This window comes from Marmota marmota, unplaced genomic scaffold (assembly GCF_001458135.2).
Source record: "Marmota marmota marmota unplaced genomic scaffold, marMar, whole genome shotgun sequence".
In the NCBI taxonomy this organism is placed as follows: domain Eukaryota; kingdom Metazoa; phylum Chordata; class Mammalia; order Rodentia; family Sciuridae; genus Marmota; species Marmota marmota.
In genome coordinates this window covers 389,243-412,027 of record NW_026000260.1, presented here as the reverse complement: position 1 = coordinate 412,027, position 22,785 = coordinate 389,243, and the positions used below count along the sequence as shown (strand labels likewise).

Here is a 22,785-nt window from a genome sequence, read left to right as displayed (position 1 = left end):
ATAGGATAAAATACTCTTGAGGAGGGGCCATAAATCCAATATTTTGTTCAAAAGCACTGAGGAGAAAAGTAGATTTGTTACATAGTGTCCCCGGGGTGGAACTATGTCCTGGGGGTGCTATTTGTACCTGCAGACACATGGACTCCTAACTTACTGGTTGGAGCCTGCTAGTGTTATCAGTTCTAGTGCTGGTGAGTGGGCAGGAACCTGAAGGCCTTGGGGACATAAGACTCTGGCAAGGTCTAGGATTGCTTCCAATTTGGTGCCCCAAACCAAGAAAATACAAGCAACACTTTGTGGGAGAGTTTTGGCATGCAAAAAGGGGAACCCCTAAGCTCTAACCAGATATGAAAAACATACCCTGGCACCAGCTCATCTGAGCGTCTGCTTCCCCAAGCTGCACAGCTGGGACCCCATCCTCAGTTTTTTTTCCCTATAGGAGACTTGGCAGGAAGCTTTAAATGAGATCCTACTCAAGAGCTTTAAGGTGTTTTATGTGGGTATGAGACCCTGGAGACCTGTCATGCAGGCACTGTTTTCTGGTAGGGAACTTCTGTTAATTTTAAACTGCATCTAGACGTGAGAGGCATCTTACATTGATAAAGTTGCCTAGGAGTTGAAACGAAGCTGGAGATACTTCCCTTTCTAAGAGGTCTGTGATGCAAATGGAAAACCCAGAGAGATCATTGGCATTTTAACAGCAATATTTTTATTGCTTTTGAGGATTCTCCTAGAGCAGACATTGTTTTGTACAGCTCTTTCATTTTTGGCATTTTAGAAATAGTTGCAGAAGATATTTTCTCTAAAAAGAAAAGATGCCTAGTGTATTTGAAGGTGAAGGAGCTCAGACTTAAGAGGACAGGGTCTGTTGCTATTTTGTGAATCATCTTTGCTTAGCACTTGCATTTTGATGATACTTATTATTCCCAATTCCAGGGATCCTTTTGAAATCCAGATCAATAGGACCCCATCTGTCCAAACCCTAGCCCTTCAGGAACCTGAGCAAGAGCAGTGGATTCTATTGGCCTATTTAGGACAATTGCAGAGAGCTGGAAGCAAACACAGAACTAGTTGAAGTAGCCCTGCTTGTCTTAAAAGCAAGGGGAATGGGAGTCCCAGCTGCTGGGGAGAGGCATACAGTGGGTCCTCCCTGTTTTGCAAGCTTAGTAAACCCAGGAGACAGGCACCCATTGTGGAGAACTGCATGCCTGGTCAAAGGCTTCTTGCAGTTTCTTAAGGGTTTCATCAACGTCATTATTGACCAATGAGAGATCAAAATAGTGAGCGTACTGGCTGCGGATGGCCTCAGAATCCTTCTGTAGCTGCTGGAGGGCTTCCGTCTGTAAACAACAAAGAGTAATGGCTGAAGCATCCCGGGCTCAGGCCAAGGTGAGGTTTTAAGCAGGCATTGATTTCTGTTAGTATTGTCCAGTTCCCTATCACCTGTTTTTGTTTTGTTTTTGGCATGATGCTGGGGGTTGAACCCCGGACTTTCTGCATGCTTTACCAGTGAGCTATAACCCCAGTTCTCCCTATCCAACTATGTGAAGGCTCAAACTCAGAAGATATTAATTGCCTGAGGCAGTCAATTAAGAACACTTGCACATCTCACAGGATCTCAAGGTAACCCTGATTATAAATAATCAAAGCCCTTTGGAAGATCAAGAGTAGCTGTTCATAGCATGGATTTCATCAGTATCTCCCAGTTAATGCCCTTTAGTGTGCTGCAGAGCCATTTCAGCAACAACTAAGAGTTGTAATCCCAGGGCAAAGATAAATGTGTCCTAAAATCGTAGAGGACTTTTTTTTTTTTTTTTTTTTTTGGTCCCAGATCAAATCACCATGAAAACACTGGTCATTAAACTACAGAAAAGTGCAAATGAATGTGACTGTTATCACAAAGGACCAATAACTCTAATATAGAGTTCCTGGAAATGGTAAGAAAAAGGCCAATAACCCAATGGGTAAATGAGCTAAGGATGTGGCCAGATAAAAAGTATGAAATACATTTCTACCTCTATTCGATTGGCAAAAAATGAAAAGTTTGACAAAATTCTATAAGCAAAGGGAAACATTCTCATAGGCCTCTCTTTCCCCATGGCCATACTGTACCCCAGGATAGGTTCAGTACCACTTATATTCTTCACAGCTCCCTCTGCTTGCCCTACCAAAGCTCATACCACACCAATGTCAGGACCTGCCACTCCATCCATATGTCTCAACAACAATGACCCTATCTCATTTGCCTCTGTCACCTGAGTTGTGGCCTAATGAATAGAAGTACCCAGACTGAACCCTACCAATATTGAACAACCTCTTCCCACCTGAGCACCCTGGTCAGTAGGTGCAATGAACACAATGAAAGGTGAAAGTTCTGCTGTTCGAACAATCTTCAGGGTCTAGAAAGAAAAGGAGGAAAAGGAAAGAAAAAAGCTGTCACAGTGGATTCCTTTTCATAAGCAACCCCAATACTATTTTCTATCATTTCCAGTACTACTAGTCTTGTTCCAGGCTGACCCCACTTAAAGTATATGAAGCAACTCAGCTCCCAGAAGATTCCCAGGAACAATGCTTTTCATCATCCCCGTCTTCATCCCTTGCATGACTAAACCCATCACTCTTGAGTTTCTATGGCTACCTACCTGGGGCTCAATGTCAAGGATGGCAATCTTGTCCTGCTTATGAATCTGATGCACTGTTTCAAATTTGGTTCCAAACATGTTGCCCTGGTAGCTGCCAAACTCCAAGAACTCATTGGCAGAGATGTTTCTTGTCATCTCCTCTGTTGAAATGAAGTGGTACTCTTTTCCATCTTCCTCACTCTTCCTTGGTGGCCTTGTTGTATCTGTGTGCAAGGACCAAAAATCCCTGATGAGCTCTGGGTCCTTGCCATTTCTTAATGGCTTGGCCTATCATGTCTGTATAGAAACTCTGCCTGAGCTAGAAGGCAGTGCAGACCAGGAATCACCCCATCTGCCTATAGCATATTTGATTTTTAAAAGGCAAAACCTAATGAAAAAATTTTCTTTCATTTTCCCTATATGAAGTTACATATCTCAAATGACCAAATCCAGGGATACTGAAACTTGAAGAAATGGCAAATGAAAATATTTTAAATGTGGATCTATGGGCTCTGGTCAGGATTTCTTGGAAATATACTCTTTTATGACCTGGAAAGAAGAGCACTTCAGGTTGGTTTAAACTCACATTGTTAAAAAGTTAAAATGTGATTAAGAGACACATCTATTACTAATATAAATTTTCTAGTAAGTAAAACATGCTCCAGATATTGTAGCTTCAAACAACTTCCCATTGAACATCTCCTTTGCCTTCCACACCATCCCCCTTTTCTCTCTCAACTGGCTCCTTCCTCTCAACCCACAACTTCTTAAAAACTCTTTCCATTAAGCAAAACAACTCTAACTCCCTTCTTACTCAAACTTATAAGGAGCCCATAATGATTATTTCTACTTCCAGACTTGTTCCACTCACTCCTTGACCCAGGGCCATCTGCTTTCTGTTCTGAATATGTCACGAGAATGAGTCTCCCTCTGGACAACTCGTTGATTCATGAGTAAAAAGGCAAAAGGGAGACATAAACGATGGAAAAAAAAATCAGATTCACAATATGGTTTTCTAAGCAGTATCTCTTTCTGGGAATATACACAACTGTACTGTGTAGATTCACTTCTTGATATGAAAGAGTTCTCTGTGCATTTGACTGCTGGCCCTATTCTCCATATCTAAGACTGCTACCATGATTGTTCAGGTGTATCCTAAACACTGCTTTGATTCAGAAGACATTTCATGAGAATTAGAGGCAGTCTAAATGTCAAACTACAGTGACATAATCAAGTAAATTATTATACAAATTATAGTACATCAATTGACTATGAAATAGTTCTCAAAGTGAATTAGAGGACCATGAGAAATTGTTTATATAGTAAAATGAAAAAGTAATACATATAAATTTAATTCTTGCTTAATTTTTTTAAAGCAGAATAAAAATGTTGACCTCAGCTTCTGTTATGTAAAATAGAATAAGAAAACAATTTATGTTTGTGAGCTGCAGCAATTGCAGGTACAAGTTTTTGTCTTTCCAAATTTTTAGTTTTTATAATAAAAAAATAACAAAAATGGCTGCAAAGCATTTCAGAGAGCTGTGTTAAATGTGATAATATGCAATACAGATGCCTGTCCTTCAGGCTTTTGCTTCCCTTCAAGATGCCCAAGAGCTACTTACATGGGGCAGGGTACACAAACTTCTCTGGATTTTGGCTTAGCAGGGCATTCTTAATGTGGCTGCGACCTACCCCACTGGCTCCTGCATGGAGAAAGAAGAAAGGCTTCCATCACTTTCCCCCAAAGACAAAAGCTGGGATGGGAATGAGGATGGGACATGGATTTTCATCTCTCAGTGCTCAAAATTGCCAACAGGTGTTAGGTGCAGTGGTGCACACCTGTAATTCCAGCAACTTGGGAGACTGAGGCAAGAGATGCCAAGTAGGAGGCCAGCCTCAGCAACTTTGCAAGGTCCTAAGCAACTAAGTGAGACGCTCTTTCAAAATAAAAAAATGAAAAGGGCTGGGGATGGAGCTCAGTGATTAAGTGCCCCTGGGTTCAATCCCCAGTACCCTTCCCCCAGCCAAAAAAAATTGCCAGCAAGTGAAAAATGAGTTGATGTTCCATGTGGGCTGGGCTCAGGGTCTTTGAGCTGTTAGAAAATTTGAGACCACAAAGAGGTTTCATGTCATTTGGGGGAGGACTCAGAACATGGTTCTGCAGAGGAACCAACTAAAGTGAGTTTTTCTGTTTACTTTTATAAGTGTATTTAGTTTCCTGAGTTTTCCAAAATTAACGGAATGGATTTTAAGCCAGTGGTTTTACTGAGAATTTCACCAGAATTCTAATACAGATCCTCTAACCAATTAATGTTTCAACTGTAAGAATAGGAAGGTCATCTACCCAGGCCCTCATACCTGGGTTTGGAGTAAGGGCTCATTCTGTTTTGATTCAGAGTCACTTGAGAGAAGGGAGCTCCCAGGGCTTATGTGGATGACTACACACCTCAGAGTAATTTAAGGGCCCCCACTATGCTATCAAAGTGCTATAACATGCACTTAACCAAAAAAGTGTATCACTGGTGCACCACTACTGCCTGCCAGATGGATGGACAAAGAAGTTTAGGAACAAACTCAATCTAAAAGAATCAGTTTTAAATAGTAAAAACAAATGAACATAAGCCAACTTGTAAGGTTTACTTTCACTTGTGAGGTGGACCCAGATGGAGTATTTTTAAGGACCCCAAAAGTTCTTTATACCTTCCCTATATGGAGAACCCAAGAGACCTCACTCCATTTCTTCCTCACTGCCTTTTTTGGGGTGGGTACATAAAGTAGGCAGGGAAATAAGAGAAATGTGCTCCTGAGCAAGCAAAGCAGTGCAGGGCAATGAGAAGATACCGATCAGCACCAGGGTCTTCCTCTTGAAGGCGGGGAGCCGAACAACTTCCTCATAGGAAACAACATCCAACTGGTCAAAAACTAGAGACAAAAAACCAAGCAAGATTCATTTCCATAGCTGACAAGCAAGGAAAGACATGAGGCCAAGGAGGTTGGTGGGGAGGAACATATCTGTATTGGAGAAGGGGTCAGGAAAGCCAACTAGAAAGGTTAGCTCAGAAAGATGGAAGCTCTTATTCCAACTCTCCATCCCTCTACCTCCCCAAAATTGATGCCCTGACCATATCTGCTTCAGGTTCTATGGATTGTTCTGATGGGAGTATCCTAACACAGAATAGACACCTTTAATAAATGGTAGGTAAATGTTTTTAGACTATTACTTATTTTTTATCAGCAGTTTGCTTGAACCCATTTATTATCTAAATATACACTTGGTCCTCCATCTTCATGGGTTGTGCATCATTGGCATCAACCAACTACAGACTGAAAAGATTGGAAACAATGTGTCTGTATTGAACACGTACAGCCTCTTGTGATTATTCCCTAAACAATACAGTATGCATCTATTTTCATACCATTTATATTATATTAGGTATTACAAGAAATCTAGACATGAATTAATATAATGTATATGGGAGGATTGCATAGGTTCTATGCAAACACAACACCGTTTTTATGTAAGTAACTTAGGCATCAGAGAACTTTGGTTTCTGTGGGGGTGCCCAAACCAATCCCCCATAAATACTAAGGGATGACCTTTTTATATTTCCAACCATGATAGGTTAAAAAAAAAAAGCCAAAATTAGTTCTCAGGAAAAAACGCTATATTCTGGGGATTCTCAGACATTGCTGAAGGTGTTGATGCCATGAGTGAAGTGTAAACAGAAAAGCTAGAAATCTGTTCAGTTCATTACCTGAGGCAATGAGCAGGTGAGGGAAAACACTAGTGTTCTTTTATATCTATTATCATTGTCTGTCTGATTGCAATGAGCTTGCGAAGATGAAATGAGTAAGAGAAAACCAGAAGAAATGGCAGACTTTCTGTTTAATGTATATTCCACTGCACACTGCAACATCTCCTTTTTTCTGCTACCTAAAGAGCCTGGGAAACACCCTAGTGCAGCCAGGACCATGGAGGAGTGAGGCAGTTTGGAAAGCTTACTTGAGCTGTGCTTGGCAAGATACTTGTCTTTGTACTTCTTCTTCTTCCCAAAGGGACTGCAGCTTGGGGCTTCACTTGGAGCAGATTGAGCCACACTTGCCACTCGCCTAGCAGGAATAAATGACCAAAGGGTCAATGGATCCTCAATGTAAAACCCTCAGGACTGAGTGACCNCTCATGTACTCCATTCCCTATCCTCTCTGGAATTTTTATGTGGAAATGTTTCCAAGAGGAAATGAACTTCTATCACATGCTCCCCTTAAGGCAGCCTGACTATTTTGGCTGGGTTCTTTCCACCTCTGATGTGAACCATGGGTGGCCATCCCTGCATTAGTGCGAGTGGCATCAGGCAGGGGCCTTAGGCCCAGCACCCACCTCACTATAAGAAATAAACTGCCCACTGTAACCCTATATTACACATACATGCATTTGTAAATAAAATATACACATGCATACATACTACATACACAATCAAAACAACAGCTTCATGAGACAATACCTTTTATGTGTCATATACTAATATTTCTATTTAATATATAAAAAGGAATACTTGTTGCAGTTCACTAAATTGATTTCATGCCTCATTAATAAATTGTAGCCCACAGTTTTATCTCATATTCTCCTGGGTCTTCCTCAGCCTTCTGCTGCTCCTGATCTTGTAATGTTCTTAGTGAGGTATTAGCTCCAAAAAACGCCTAGAAGACACATTTGTTCCTGCTCCAGGCTTTGACCAATATCATCCAGGTTTTGCACTGCATTTCTTCTGTTGCTTTAATGCTGTTTATTTCTACAAAGCACATCCTGTGGTTTAGTGCCATGTTTATAACTTCCCTTCCACTGTATCATCACTGGAGACAAGGTCAACCCAAACCTGGCTTAAAACTCAGAGACTGGTATATGAAACAAACACCTCTTAGCATTGTAATCTTTAAACTGGACTTATTTTGCAGAGGCAAAGGCGGGTTGACAATGGATGTGGATCGTTCTGTATGTGGTATAACCTAGCACTATGTGAGCAATCTGCCTCATGGACAGGAATTATTTTTTCTATGTACCAGTAATCTACATAAAGAACATACACTTAAAATGAAACTGTTTACTGTAGAACTCAGAAGTCTTCCCACAAATTACACGGAGGGGTATATGGGAGGCAGGAGACAAGGGAGGACTTTGTTACTGTGGGACAATCATTCAAGGAGAGCTCCTTTACCTGTAATGAATGACCTGTTAGTCAAGCCTATGAGCTCATTATGCCCCGCTCCACACATTATTTCAGAGAAGCTAGTAGGTCTGCTCAGAACAGAAACTATACACAGCACAACAGATTTTTAAATCTAAGCAATTATTTGTGGCAGGCAGATGCCCTTTCCATCTGTAAAGCCCACCTGCACAAAATTGGCTCACCATTCCTGCAACTCAGGGGAAGGGATCAACCCTGCTGACTCCTTGGAGGAACCTTCAACCCGTCCCTGCCACCAGTTGCTGTCATCCTTGTTGATGATCTGGATAATGTCCCCTGTGACAAACTTTAGCCCCGCCTCCTTGCAAGGGATCAGATTGTCCTTTTTGGGATCATAGTCAAACTGTGCTCTCATGAACATCTGAAAAAAAAGGTCAAAGGAAATTGCAGGTGGCAACCCAACAAGAAACACCAGCATCAGAGCATGTATGCCCAAATTTCTGCTGTATGTAAATAGGGAATGAACAACATTTCTAGAAGACAGTCTAGTAATATGAATGTGTTCCAAGTTTTCAAATGTTGATACCCTCTGGTCCCACAGGGTTATGCATTTATCTGATACAAACCAGCACTTTTAGTAATGTTGTATGGATGAGCACACTCATCACAGAATTATTTTTAAGAGTGATGTATTGGAAACAACCTAATTTTCCAAGAATAGGGAACTAGTTAAATATGGTTATCTAATAAATGTATTACCACGTAACTGTAAAAATCCATTTTTAGAAGAGTATTAAATGCCATTTAAAAATGCTGCTGATAATGATGTTAACTGAGAATATCATTAAACAAAAATGATCCAACCCAATGAAAGAAGAAAAGAAATAATGAAGAGCAAAAAAGAAATTAAATGGAAAATAGCATTGAGAAGATCAACTGTGGCAAAACTGATTATTCCAAAAGATGAATGAAATTCATATAATAGATGAGATACAACTTACCAGTAGAGATCCTAGAGATATTAAAAAGGTTATTAGAGGATATTATGAACAATTTTTCACTAATACATTTGACAAAAATTCCTTGCAAAACGCAGTTTACCAAAAGTGACATAACAGGAAATTGAAAGTATGAACTGATAAATCTATCCTTTGAACTCGAATCCATTATTAAAAATTCTGCTCACCTGCCCCCAAACATGCTAGCATGTACACACTCACCTGATGACTTCTTTGGTAAGTTCTTCAAATAGTATTTGAAGAAATAAGGGTAGTCTCATACAAATACAAATAATTGAAAATGATGGTACTTCCTAACCCATTTATAAGACTAACACAACCACCTGAAATTAGAGCCTATTTGATTGCTTGTGATTTATTATGATTTGATTTGCTAATGGTTTTATTTCAGATTTTAACATCTCTTGCTTGAGAAATAAACAAAGATGCCTGCTCTTACCACTTCTATAGGATATTGTGAAGATGTGTCTTCTCCCCAATATGATATGTGAATTTAATGCAGGGGTAAACAAACAGTCCAACAGAAAATAACAGAGTTCCAAATAGACCTACAACATGATTTATGAAAAAAGTAATGGTGCATATAATAGAAACAGGACAATTGTTTCAATAAATAATTCCAACTCCATTGATATCCACATGGAAAAACTAGACTTTTTACCTCTTTCCTTATAACATACTACACAAAAATTAATGCTAGATGGGTTTTAGAAGAAAACAGGAGAATATCTTCTTGAACTTGTTGTAATCAAAATATTTTAAAATAAGACATAAAAATGGCTAATCATAGAAGAAAAAAAGTGGCAGTGAGGGTTTCATTAAAAGTTTCTAGTAAGTAATAGCATCACGAAGAAAGTAAGAAAACAAGCCACACAAGAAGAGAACATGTTTGGGATATATATTACATAGGATTCTTACACAGAATAAACAAGGGACTCCTTCAAATTGGTATGAAGAAGACTTTAAGTGGTACCTTTCAAAAGAGGATATGTGAGTGAAAAAAATCGTCATATGAAAAGGAGCTTATCCTCCTTAGTTATTAGAGAAATACAAATTGAAATAAAAAGTGATACTACCACTACCAGAATGGCCAAACGGGGGGAAAAAAAAAAACAAAGCCAGATAATTCTGTCTTGATGAGGATGTGGAACAACTAGAAATGTCATCCAAGTGCAATTGTGAATATAAATTATTATAATAACTCTGGACAATTATGTGTCAATATAATCTAAAGATGAATGTACTTGTACCCTACAACACAGCAATTCTACCCCAACAGAAAGGCATAGATGTGTGCACCAAAACATATGCCCAGGAAGGCTCATGGCAGAATTTCATAAGATAAGAGCAAAAATGCCAATAGATGAGTAATTGTAGTATATTCATACAATGAATTAATGAGGATAAATCATATGTTGCTACAAGCAACTTAGATGACCCCCACAAACATGACATTGAGTGAAAAAATGAGACAAAATATAGTAATAATATTACTATATAGTTCAATTTATATAAATTTGAAAAAGGGGCGAAACCTGTCTCTGGTGTTAGAAGTCATAGTTGTAGTTAGCCTTGAGGTAAGAGGCATGAAGCTTAGTAGCTGCTGGGCAGATTCTATCTCTTGAGCTGGGTGTTGATACAACTTGTGCTCAGCCAATTTTACACTTTTGATATGTGCACTGTGTTCTATATAATGCCCACATATGTCAAAGCTTCAGTTAAAAGTAAATTGACCTTGGGCTGGGGATGTGGCTCAAGTGGTAACGTGCTCGCCTGGCATGCGTGGGGCGCTGGGTTCCATCCTCAGCACCACATAAAAAGTAAAAATAAAGATGCTGTATCTGCTTAGAACTGAAAAATAAATATTAAAAAATTCTCTCTCTCTCTTTAAATAAATAAGTAAATAAAGGCATGCTGTCCACCTACAACTATAAATTTTTTAAATAAATAAATTGACTTAAAAGATGATTATACTATCATATGTAATTTGCAACAGAAATTTTAGAATTGCTTTTCTTTTTTAATTTGTTCTTTCTAGATATATATGACAGTGGAGTGCATATTGACATATTATATATACATAGAATAAATATAACTTGTTCCATTTAGGATCCCATTATTGTGGTTGTATATGATACATGTGATGAGAGGGCTGTGGTTGTGGCTCAGTGGTAGAGCTCTTGCCTCACATGTGTGAGGCACTGGGTTCAATACTCAGCACTGTATATAAATAAATAAAATAAAGATATTGTGTCCATGTGTAACTAAAAAAAATTAAAAATACATTCTACTGTCATGTATAACTAATTAGAACAAATAAAAAAATTTTAAATAAAATCTACTCTCTTAGAAATTTTCTCTTCATATCAACCCCATATTCTAGCACAGTGATTTGTGTACAATAGACTCAAATTTTTATAAGTGCTCAAAAGAATCTCCTCCTTTACTTTGATACTATTAACCATTGGGCTTCATGATTACTATTTTTAAAAATATTTATGTTCCAATTTCCTTGGTGAAACCTGGCATATCACACAAATTTTAATTTGCATTTCTTTGATGACAGATAAAATGATTATTTTTTCACATGTTCAATTGTATTTGTAGTGTTCCTTGTATAAATGATCACTTCATTCTTGACCACTGGCAACAAAGGATCATGAGTAAGGCTGTGATCATGCCACTGCCTGGTTGATATTCTACTACTGTCATCACTGTCTTGTGCCTCCGGGAAAAGTAAATGAGCTCATGTATTTTAGTTTACAGAGCTTCAGACAAGCAGCTTAATACTTTTGAGATATTTAGACCTTTAAGTTAGAATCACACCAGGTGTGGTAGTGCACACCTATAATCCCAGCAACTTGGGAGGCTGAGGTAGGAGGATTGAGTTCCAGGCCAGTTTCAGCAAGTTAGCAAGGATCTAAGCAACTTAGAAAGACCCTATCTCAAAATAAAATATAAAAAAGGGTTGGGGAAAGTGGTTAAGCACTCCTGGGTTCAATCCCCAGTACCAAAAAAAAAAAAAAAAAAGTTAAAATCATATCACTTATAATCAAACTTTCAACAGAGAAAAAGGTGCCACCTACCTGTAGTGCAGGAAGACGACTTTGCTGATTGGGAATTACTTTTAATGAGATCATTCCTTTAGTTTCTTTCTATTAAAAAGTAAATAAAAATAAAATTGTAAGGGTAACTGACTTGCATGATTCTGGGTTCTATAAAGTTATTTTCCCTCTCAAAGCCTCAGGATTTTCCACCAACAGCTATATTTCTACTACATTTTGAGATTTTTCCAGGACAAGTCCTCCTGTAACAAAAAAACTGTCATGTACCCCATAAATCAGCATGACAATAAGAAGACATACAAACAGTAATGAAGAAAAAGCTGATGACTTTCCCTGCTCTCTTGACTATCAAGGGATCCCTGGAAATTCCTAAAATGAGTCCTGGAACACATATATCCACATCTTTCCCCACACCAATGATGATAGCATTACAAATATTTACATTATTCTATAACTTGCTTTATTCTGGCATCACTTCAGGAATATACTTTTAGGTTACTGCAGGAGGCCCTCACTCATTATTTTTCATGGCTCTGTAGCATTCCACATTTGAGATGCATCACAGTTTATGCAGTTTTCACTCCCATCAGTAAGCAAGCAGATTGTTACCAGCTTTTTCATATAATCTACCACATCAGACATTCTTGAACATATATGCTTAGATATTGATATTTTGATTTTTATGGAACAGAATCCCTTGGTGGAAATGTAGAATGAAATGGTATGAACATTTTGAGTTTTTAATATTTATTTTTAGTTGTAATTGGACACAATACCTTTATTTTATTTATTTATTTATATGTGGTGCTGAGGATTGAACCCAGGGCTTCGCACGTGCTAGGTGAGCACTCTACTACTGAGCCACAACCCCGGCCCAACATTTTGAGTTTTAATAACTGTCCTCAGATTACTTTTCTAAAAGATTATAACAATTACATTCCCACAAGGAGGATATGAGAGTCCTTTATCCATCAAATTCTTCCCAGAATTACATATTAGACATTTCTTTTTCATTTCTGTCAATCCAATAGATGGACAGTAGTTCATGGTTTCTTTAAATTATAAGTTGTTATCATAACTAATGTTGAATATCTGTTACTTTTTCTCACTTTCTTTCAATTTGACAAAAATCATACTTATATACTTATATATACAGCATGTTATTTTGAAATATGTAATAGATTGTAGAAAGAATAGGGTGAATTAACACAAAAATTACCTCTTTTTTGGGGGGGGTGAGAACACTTAAAATCTACTCTCTTAGAAATTTTCAAGAATATGATTCATTGTTATTAACTATAGTCACCATGTTGTACAGTATATCTCTTGAATTAATTCTTCCTGTCTACCTGGAATTTTGTATTCTTTGAACAACTTCTCCTCATTATCCTCTCCAAACCCAGCTTTTGGTAACTATCATTTTGATCTCTACTTCCACATAATGTCCTCCTGGTAATGGAGACAGAAGTTAAAATTAAAAAGAAATGTTAATATGTAATTCTGGCAAGAATTTGGGGATAAAAGACTGTCATATATTCCTGGTGGGAATGAAATTGCTATAATTCAATGGATGCAGATAATAATAGCTATCCTGAATGAACTAGGAGGACATTAGATTCATACTATTTGATTCTATATTTTCACCAAGGGATTCTGTTCTGTAAAAATCAAAATATAAATATATATATATAAACAACAAATGAACTTATTTATATATGAAATATAAAAAAAATTTCATAGAAGTCCAGAGTAGAATGGTAGTTACCAAAAGCTGCACATACAGGAGAGAAGAGGCTTTCACCAAAATGGTCTCATAGGGAATAGGTGGAGATATAAGTACCCTCATTATTTATAATATTCCTTTCTCTCTTATTGTCTAACTATTTGCTGAGCCCATTGGAGCCCAACTGATGTAGTTACTAGAGGCCCAAGGAAGAGTAGAGAAAGATGGCAAAAAATCAGGAGGAGCAAACATGATGGTGAGCAAACATCAAGTACAATGCTGCATATAATAAGTGCTGAATATAAACATCACGCTCAGTTTTTCTTTTTTTTAGTTATAGATGGACATAATATCTTTAATTTATTTATTTATTTTTATGTGGTGCTGAGAATCGAACCCAGTGTCTCACATGTTCTAGGCAAGCACTCTACCACTGAGCCACAACCCCAGCTCTCAACTTTTCATTTATAATATTCCTTTCTCTCTTCATAATGGATCTTTGTTTCCTTGTTTTGCAGACGAGGAAATGAAGACTTCAGAGAAGTTCATTCACTTGCTCAAAGTCACAGAGCCAGAAAAAACTAAGGTTGGGATTCAGAGCTGCCATTAAAGTGCAATGTTCTTTCCATCATACCAGATTGATGCTCTGGGTTATTTGTGCTGCTTTAGAGTTTTTACTAAATGGTAGCAGAGAAATGTCATTTCTTGTAAGAACAAAGATTGGAAAAGATAATAGCTTCCTCAATAAGGTACAGAGATTCTGGCAGAGAAATGAGGTGTATTGATATCAGTATGCTTCAACACTTCATGAGGACCATGAAAAATCTTCTTCTAGCACGGAAAATACCTACCATTGCCTTTTGCAGCTGATCTACTGAGTGATTAGTCACATTTGTGCCATTGATTTCTAGGATCTCATCTCCCACATGAAGAGAGCCTGCCATGAAACATACAATCAATGCACAGAATAGAGTTTCAAACAACAGCTGTCAATACAATTCAAGATAACAAAAAAAGAGAAATCATTATCTAGAGCATGTTTTAAAGTAGATTGTATAAAATACTCAGGATTAAAAACTTCCAACCATGAGAGATGTCCTATTGAATCCCCAAGGGATGTATCAGGTTGCTCAACAATTCAAGACTATCTTATTCTCCTTGACCTAAGTCTTTCAAGGGCTGAATAAAAGTACCTTGTTCTCAAATTCCTGGAACTATAATGGCTACTGACTTCAGAAGACCCTGACACACATGCATATACTAAAAAGAATAACAAAGCAAGGCAAAAAAACTTATTGTTTAGTTAAAAGTCCGTCTATGTGAAGAGTAGTTATCTATATTGGTGTCACCCTGGATAAAAAACAAAGCTCAGCTAAACATAAAAGGCTAATTGTTCATTAGATAGGAAACTTCCAGGCAGCATTCAAAGTATGGAATGGATCAGATGGCCAAATACAGGTTATCATTAGCTGCTGAAAACGTGCTGTATTTTAGCATATTATTCTTTTCTTTCATCAGTCCCTGAGGTTGGTTTTACCAAATGATGTATCTGAAAATTGAATGCACTTTAATCTTAAGGGAACACAATACTTAATTATTATTTATTTAATACCTGCTTTCTCAGTTAAACTGTTAACTGCAGGAGAATAGAGATGATCTGTTTTCTTCACTGCTGTATATTCAAATCATAAAACAATGAGTGGCATATAGTAATGGCTTAAATGTTAACTACCTGGGAAAATATCAAATATAAAAACATGTATCAGAAGGCTCAGAGGGAGAAATGGTGGCAGTAGGCAATTCATACTAAGATTTTCTAAAGAACTAGTTATTAAGCCAGAAAAATTTTCTTGGCACAGTCACAAAAATGTTATCACTTTTGAAGATCATAGGCTTCATGTCCCCTACCACTGAACAGGGGATAAATGATTAATCCTGGCTTAAAACGTGACCAAGGACCCCACAAAGTACCTTGTCTATGAATCATGCCTCCATGAAGGATTCTGGCAACAGTGCAGGACTGCTTTTCATTCAGCTTTAGAGTGATCCCCTGAAATATAGGAAATGACACAGTCAACTTCATTTTAAGCTATCTTTAAAACAGCTTAAGGCAATTTTTTAGGAATTTTTTTCCCATCTATATCCAGAACAGTCCTCTACTAGAATGGGCAGAAAGCCTACTTTGAGAGGAGCTTTAGATGGGGACAATGAGACACAATAGTGGAGTTGGCTGGTTTCCTAACTTCATGAGTAGCCTTATGCAATAATTCTTTTTTTTTTTTCTTTTCTGAGGAGTTTTTCCCACATTTTTCTTGGCTGCCTTAACTCTTGCGGCCCAGTGACATACAGTGGAGAGTAAGTAGCAGGTGATAATATGATAACAGATTACCATGGGCTCCTCTGTGACCTTCTCAAACTGTATGAGACGCACTTTCCGCACCTCTTGTCCCTTGGCCTGGGCAGGGATACCTGGGGCAGCAGACCCGTTGGTGTACATATCCTCAGTTACGGCATTCAACTGGTTTGACACAGTCTATAAAGTCAAAACAACAGAGTACTGCATGAAGTAAGGAGCAAAGGCCCATATGCTCAGTCCATAATCCACAATCCTAAAATCCAAAAGGCTCTGAAAACTCAGTTGTTTCTTAAGTTTAGCATCCAATCTCATTTGAATCAATGAGAAGCTGTTTGTAAGCTTGATTTATCCAAATGAACATACATGTTTAACTAGACTGCTATAGACATATTAACATGGTTGATTTACAGGGTGCTCCCATAGACCTTGCTGGGAGTATTTATTTATATATATATATATATATATATATATATATATATATATATATATATATCTCCATGTTATATATGGATATGGATATATATTTTTCAAAAACTTCTGAATGTATTCAGGTGGGGCTGTGGCTCAGTGGTAGAGCACTTGCCTAGCATGTGTGAGGCACTGGGTTTGATTCTCAGCACCACGTAGAAACAAATAAACAAAACTCTATTGATACATTAAAAAATAACAACAAAAAAACTTCTGAATCCAGAAGGACTTCAGGCCCCAAGGTTTAGCTTTCCAATATGGTATACACATGTACATACACTGCATAGCAAACATTGAGAGTGGATCTAAATTAATTCATGACAGGAGAGGCAGAAAAGGACAAGTGCAGAGAGAAAAGTGAACACAGATGACAATGTTTGTTCCCATTCTAAACAATAATTACCTCTCCAGTGATAGGCACATTAATGAATCCAAGCCCCAGTTGGTCTCTTTTCTGCATGACAAATGGTGCTGGGTCAATCATATAAGCATAAAGAAAAATAAATATTGGTCCCTCCTAATTTTACAGACAAAATACAATTACAGATGGATTTAGACCTAAATGTGAAAGGTAAAACAATCAAGCTCTGAGAAGAAAACATTTCCCTAATTGTGAAGTAGGTAAAAGGAAGTCTTATATATGACATAAAAGGTACTAACTATAAGATGAAAACTAAAAAGATAAAAAGAGTTTATGATTAAGGCGCCTGTTCATCAAAAACTCCACTTAGGTAGGCAAAGTAGTACATGGACAAGACATGGGAGGCAATAATCACAGATGTAAGCAATTGACTTAATTAAGCCTAAAATCTCTCTTCAAAAGACAAAGAAAAGCCCAGCATGGCACACCTGCAGTCCCAGCTACTGGGATGCTGAGGCAAGATGATCGATCACTTGAGGCCAGGCGTTTGAGACCAGCATGGGCAACATAATTCAATAATAAGATGACAACTAAATGAAAAGATAGGCAAGACATATGAACAGACTTGTAATCGAATAAGACACATGAACAGCTGACAAACACATGAAAAAGTGTTCACCTTCACTGTAATCAGGGGAATATAAATTAAATTAAAATTACAATGGCATACCACACCCCCACTAGGATGGCTAAAATGAAAAAGACAGAGGATACTAAGTAGAAACCCAGGAAACATCAGAATTAGAATGCTGGTAATATTCTATATCATAATGGGGGATGGATTTCACAGGAAGCATTTGCTAAAACTCATCCAATGGTACTTTGTGATTTTCCCCGTTTATACTTCCACCTGCAGGTGAAATATTAAATCCAAAACAATATGGCTGGGTTGGGGATGTAGCTCAGTTGGCCTCACATGCACAAGGTGCTGGGTTCAATATCCAGCACCAAAAATAAATAAACAAATAAAAGAAGAAAAAACAATATGTCCTACTAAAGAATGAGAAATAGTCCTGGGCTACAAAAGTGACATAGATGTGATAGTTTAGTTTGTGGGTACAAACTGAAAGTGGATCCAATGGTGTACTTATGAGCTCAGAGGAAAAAGGACAGGAAGATGGGAGATAAGGAGATCTGAGGCAGAGGCTTTTGGATAAACATATGCCTCATAACATACGGGTACTCTTTGTGAAATATAACCTTTTAATTTTGATTTTAAGCTTTATTTCTAAGGGGTAAGTAGAAACTCTGATAAGATGGTGAGGTTTGAAATAGTGTTACTTATTGGGTGACCTCAAATGAGGGAAGTTACTGAGAAAGAAAAACTGCCTCATCTAGTAACTACAACTTAAAAAATCCCTCACATGACACAAAGTCATATGGCATTGCTCTCATAACAAAATTTGAAAATTGACTTAGGCTAGCTGGAAGCACAGAACTTCACATAACTCCAAGGTACTCTTCAGTACATGACTCAATCATACATTTAGCACTATATGAGGGGGGCACCATGTAGCACTGAAAAAAACAATGTAAGAAAAAGTATGCCAGCATCAGAATAAAAAGTGAAAATGAATATATTCATATATGCTTATGAATGACAACTCTAAAAGGAGACATAAGAAATGGTGGTTGCTTTTAAGGAAATGAATTGGGGACTTACAGGATGGTGTGAGAAGAAAATTGTTTCCCAGATTATGAACTGTGTTTGCATTAGATAGAAATTAGTAAAAGTTGGGTGTGGTGGCACACACCTATAATCCTAGTGGTTCAGGAGGCTGAGGCAGGTGGATCCCAAAACCTCCCCAGTGGATATCTCCTTTTGAATCAATGGGGACCATCCTACATTGCAAAAGGGACTAGAAAAATAAGAATTTAGTTGGATACTTTACATCCCAAACAAGATCAGGGATCTGTAAGTGAGAAGTGGGATGTTGGGTTGGCAATCAAGTATAATAATATAAACACTGTTTACTGATTTTCACTTTTTAAATTTAATCCTGAAACAATTATAGAGAACAGATTGTAAATGTCAGCACCATGGAAATATTAAGACATTCATACACATGACAAAGAGGAGAAATCATAAAAAAAAAATAAAGGGAAGGGGCCAGTAATCTTTTCCCCTTAAAAATGGAGAGTTCCAAGAGGTAGTATCTGCACTGGTTGAACAACACATCAAGGAATAAATGTATAAAGTTCCAAGAAAGCAGAAGTTGTAAACTGATGGGCCATAAATGTGTTTTATTTTGACAGTGTGTCTTTATTTTGTTTAGTAAAAATCAGGAAACTCCAATTCTCCACCTGGCCCAGTTCTCATGTTCTGCACTGCTGGTTAGTCCAGAGACTGGTGTCGGCTGCAGTAACCTTGCACCTGGAATGTTATTTTCCTTATACACAAATGGTTTCACTCACCTGATCCATGTAAGTTAGACTAAAAGTACCTCTGGATGACTTGACCTTTTAAAAACCATGTGAAGAAAAAGCCACAGGCCTGTGAATAGCTAAAGTGAAGAATTAGTCTGCAGTTTTAAGATTTTTCTATGGTTCAGTAAAGACCAGATGGTATAGACACACAGGTCAATGGAATAGAATCGAGGATTCTGGCTTATATCCTCTTATCGATAGTAATTGTGGGGCTGAAAAAGCTAAAAACCAAACTTACAAATGAACTCTATCAGTTAATCAGCAACTATTATTTATGTATGTTAGCAACCATAGTATATACACAGGTGGCCACAAATTCTGGAAATTCACCATATACCTGGAATGTACCATTAATGAAGCATTTATAATGATTCACCTGTGATTCCTGGCTTGGTGGGTTCCTGCATCATATTCTCTCCTTGAACCCTCACAAACTTTGAAGTCTGTGCTTATAGTTTAATTCCTGGAGCCAGAGACTTACTAACCCTGAAAGCTCAAACAGTTTTCTAAGGCATTTTATGCTTCCAAATATTGATCACAAAGTGGAAATAAGAATTTAATTTAATGAGTGATGTTACTGTACACAAAATCCAGCACTGGCTTAATGTTATCATGGGAACTCAGGCTAGGTATCTAGACGTGTTCTTGTTTGTGGAATGGTGGTATTTAGGCTTCCTATTTTTCTTCAGTGGAAGGAGAAGCATTTGTACGTGTACAGACTGCACTGGATAGATGAAGCACATTGGAAAAGGATCTTTAGACACTTGGTCTTTGGACTGATGTATGTGTTCTCAGATGAATTTAGTGCTTGAGAAACAAAGCACCTAGTTAATGTATGACTTTAACATAGTACATGCCAGAAAATTCTGGCTCTTAGGCCTCCTTCTCTCCCCAGTATTTATCATTTGTGGTTAAACAGTGTTAATGTCTTTCTAATTCCTTGGAGTACTATTGGTTTCCTCATAGTTTCTCTTGTTTTTTCCCAAAGTGTAACAGGATATTGCCCATATGAAGACCGGATATTTCTGGCACCTGGGCCCAAGGCCTGTATGACAGGCGGGCAGGTGTTGTTGGGCAGCCCCAGAGTCTGCTGTTTATGATATCCCCTTGCTGTTTTGGACTGGGCCTTCTAATTCTCCATGTGGAAGCAGCTGGCAAAGAATCTAACAGTGGGCTGAAAAAATGTTTGTTCTATCCAATGGTCACTGGTAAACTGTCACTTGCTCTTAAGTCAACTGTCTGGATGAGGAATCCAACTTTAGTTGCCCCTGCTCTATTCACTGTACCACCACCGACCCCAAGCCAAGTTTGTTTTTAATCTCTTTTTTGATTCTAACTTCCTTTGAGCAACTGTCTCTGCCCTTTGAACCCTGCTGCAGATGTTTCCTCCGAAGGAGGCAGGAGGCATAGAGTTCTGTAGAGCAGTGAGGGGTGCCCAGCACCGCTGAAGCCTGGATTTTGCATTATCCAGGATGAATGGGCAAAAAGCACTCCCAGTAGAGGGAACAGCCTGTGCAAAGACACAAGGGTTCTTGCTCAATGCAGCACATTTTGCCATGGCAGGAAGCTGTCTTGCCTGTCTGTGGGGTGCATGATCAGTGAGTCTGCTCCTAATTATTTATTATTTTTTCTGAGAAAGAACTTTTGCATGAATCTAATTGCTTTATTTGAGAAGGGGCTATTTCCATTCCAGGTTTTTGTTTTCACAGAATGAATACTAGAAAATAAAAATTTCAAATTATTTACTCCTCTCTCCAATTTTCCCTGTATGTGGTAGGATCTGTCAGTCTACCTTGTTCCCTGTCCTTCACTTTCAGGATCTTTAAGACTTTTTTTTCAAGACTAAAAAGACAGTATACTTTGCAGATAGGATCTGGTTTTATTATGATCACTAAGGGCCAAGTAGATAAAAGTTTTATCACATAACTTCTGTTGTTTTGTACCTCATCTGTTCTCCCTAGATAAGACACTGAACTAGAACATGAGGAACAGATATTCCCCTCAGCACTATTGATATTTTGGGTCTTATAATTCTTTGCTGTGAAAAGTAATACCCCCTTAGTTGTGACAATCAAAAATGTCTTGAGGAATTGTCAGCATGGGAGGAAAAAATTCAGTTGACTTATCACTCATGTACAGGTTTTCCCTGAGCAATGAATTACTGTAATCTTTCAGTGTTACTAAAAAGAGACTTTGGGTGTGGAGTACAGAAAGGCAAGATTAAATAACTATTTCCAAAATTGGCTGGGGAGAGAGGAAGTGATGCCACACATTAGGAAGAGGAAATAAAGTCTCTGAATTAAGGAACCAGAATATAACTTTTGTAATACAGAGTCTTCTTGTTCTTCAATTTTTCTTTTTTTCCTTCATATAAATAAATACATGTGGGAAAAACACATAATAGGTTTTTGCTAAAAAGTCACCTTCCTTGTGATACCTTTTCTGCTTCATTTTTTCTTCATAGCACTTGTCATCATCTTTAAATATTCTGTCTAGACAATGGGTATTGTTTAGTATCTGTATGGGTCCACTACAAATGCCAGCTTTGCTGTATCCAAAGCACTTTCAGAAATCTCTCAAATGAAGTGAGTACAGAGTGTGAGGAGCAGGGTTCCAGTCCTGTCCAGGAGGGGAAGGTGGCTCAGTGCTGTACCTTACTGAGTTTGGGGAACACCTGCTACACAACAGAGAAATACAACCTCCTCTGAGGGCCTTTTGGAGAGCAGAGGTTAACAGCTTTTCTTTTTTTCTTCTTCTTTTTTTTTTAACCAGCCATCCCTGTTATATCATTGCCAGAATGACCTTCAAAATGTTAGGATTCCTTGTTCCATCCATACACAGAAGCCACCCCATTTGCACCTAGCAGAAGGAAACTGCCTAAATGCAAAGGAACAGTGAATGAGCTCTTTAGAGCTAGAAGTTGCTTTTACAAGCATGTCTGTTGACCCAAACACAAGCACTCCAAAAACCTGGCAGACCTACTCTTGGATGTGTTCCTTTAAGTCTTTCTGTTACTCATTTCCGTCCACGAGGAAGTTTTCCTTGACCTTAATAATTGCTCTGCCCTGGCTGCGGCCTCTCCTGATTTCCACCTAGAAGGGCTGCTGTGGGCAAGGATCCACCGCACCCTGAGCCCAGCAGGAACCTGGCCAAGAGCTCTCTGGGTTCCCCCACCCTGCTGACTGCTGAGGCCTCCTCCCAGGGTCCAGGACACCCAAGATCAAACCATACAGAGATACGGACGTAAGTGGGGAAAATCCCGCGGCGGATGTCCAGGCCTGAAGCCGAGCCGCAGCCCCGCACCCTGGGGACCCGAGGGGCCCGCTCACCTCCGGCCGGCTGCGCTTCTGCAGCAAGTGCTCCAGGTAGAGGTCAGACAGCGCCGTGCGCATACTGCCCCCACCCTCGCCCTCACTCGACTTGAGCGTCATCCCACAGAAGCGGGGACACCGGGACGTGGGACCAGGCAACGACAGTAGTGGGGAACCTGGGGCCTGCGGGG

At 38.5% G+C, this 22,785-nt stretch overlaps 1 protein-coding gene across 2 annotated transcripts in view; it reads right to left on the bottom strand.

The window, feature by feature from the left end:
- Positions 1 to 686: 686 nt before the first annotated feature.
- Mpp1 (MAGUK p55 scaffold protein 1) overlaps positions 687 to 22,785 on the bottom strand; it is a 22,704-nt gene continuing 605 nt past the window's right edge. Inside the window, exons 2-13 of one of the 2 annotated variants that reach the window (XM_015507520.2) lie at positions 22,613 to 22,785; positions 16,001 to 16,144; positions 15,583 to 15,661; positions 14,463 to 14,548; positions 11,910 to 11,978; positions 8,029 to 8,225; positions 6,625 to 6,731; positions 5,463 to 5,543; positions 4,244 to 4,324; positions 2,643 to 2,845; positions 2,325 to 2,399; positions 687 to 1,340 (exon numbers count right to left, since the gene is read on the bottom strand). In XM_015507520.2, the coding sequence (XP_015363006.1) occupies positions 1,164 to 1,340; positions 2,325 to 2,399; positions 2,643 to 2,845; positions 4,244 to 4,324; positions 5,463 to 5,543; positions 6,625 to 6,731; positions 8,029 to 8,225; positions 11,910 to 11,978; positions 14,463 to 14,548; positions 15,583 to 15,661; positions 16,001 to 16,144; positions 22,613 to 22,714 (1,401 nt within the window). In that variant the 5' untranslated portion in view covers positions 22,715 to 22,785 and the 3' untranslated portion in view covers positions 687 to 1,163. The remainder of the gene's footprint in view (positions 1,341 to 2,324; positions 2,400 to 2,642; positions 2,846 to 4,243; positions 4,325 to 5,462; positions 5,544 to 6,624; positions 6,732 to 8,028; positions 8,226 to 11,909; positions 11,979 to 14,462; positions 14,549 to 15,582; positions 15,662 to 16,000; positions 16,145 to 22,612) is intronic. The other variant, XM_048796814.1, reaches the window with a different exon arrangement.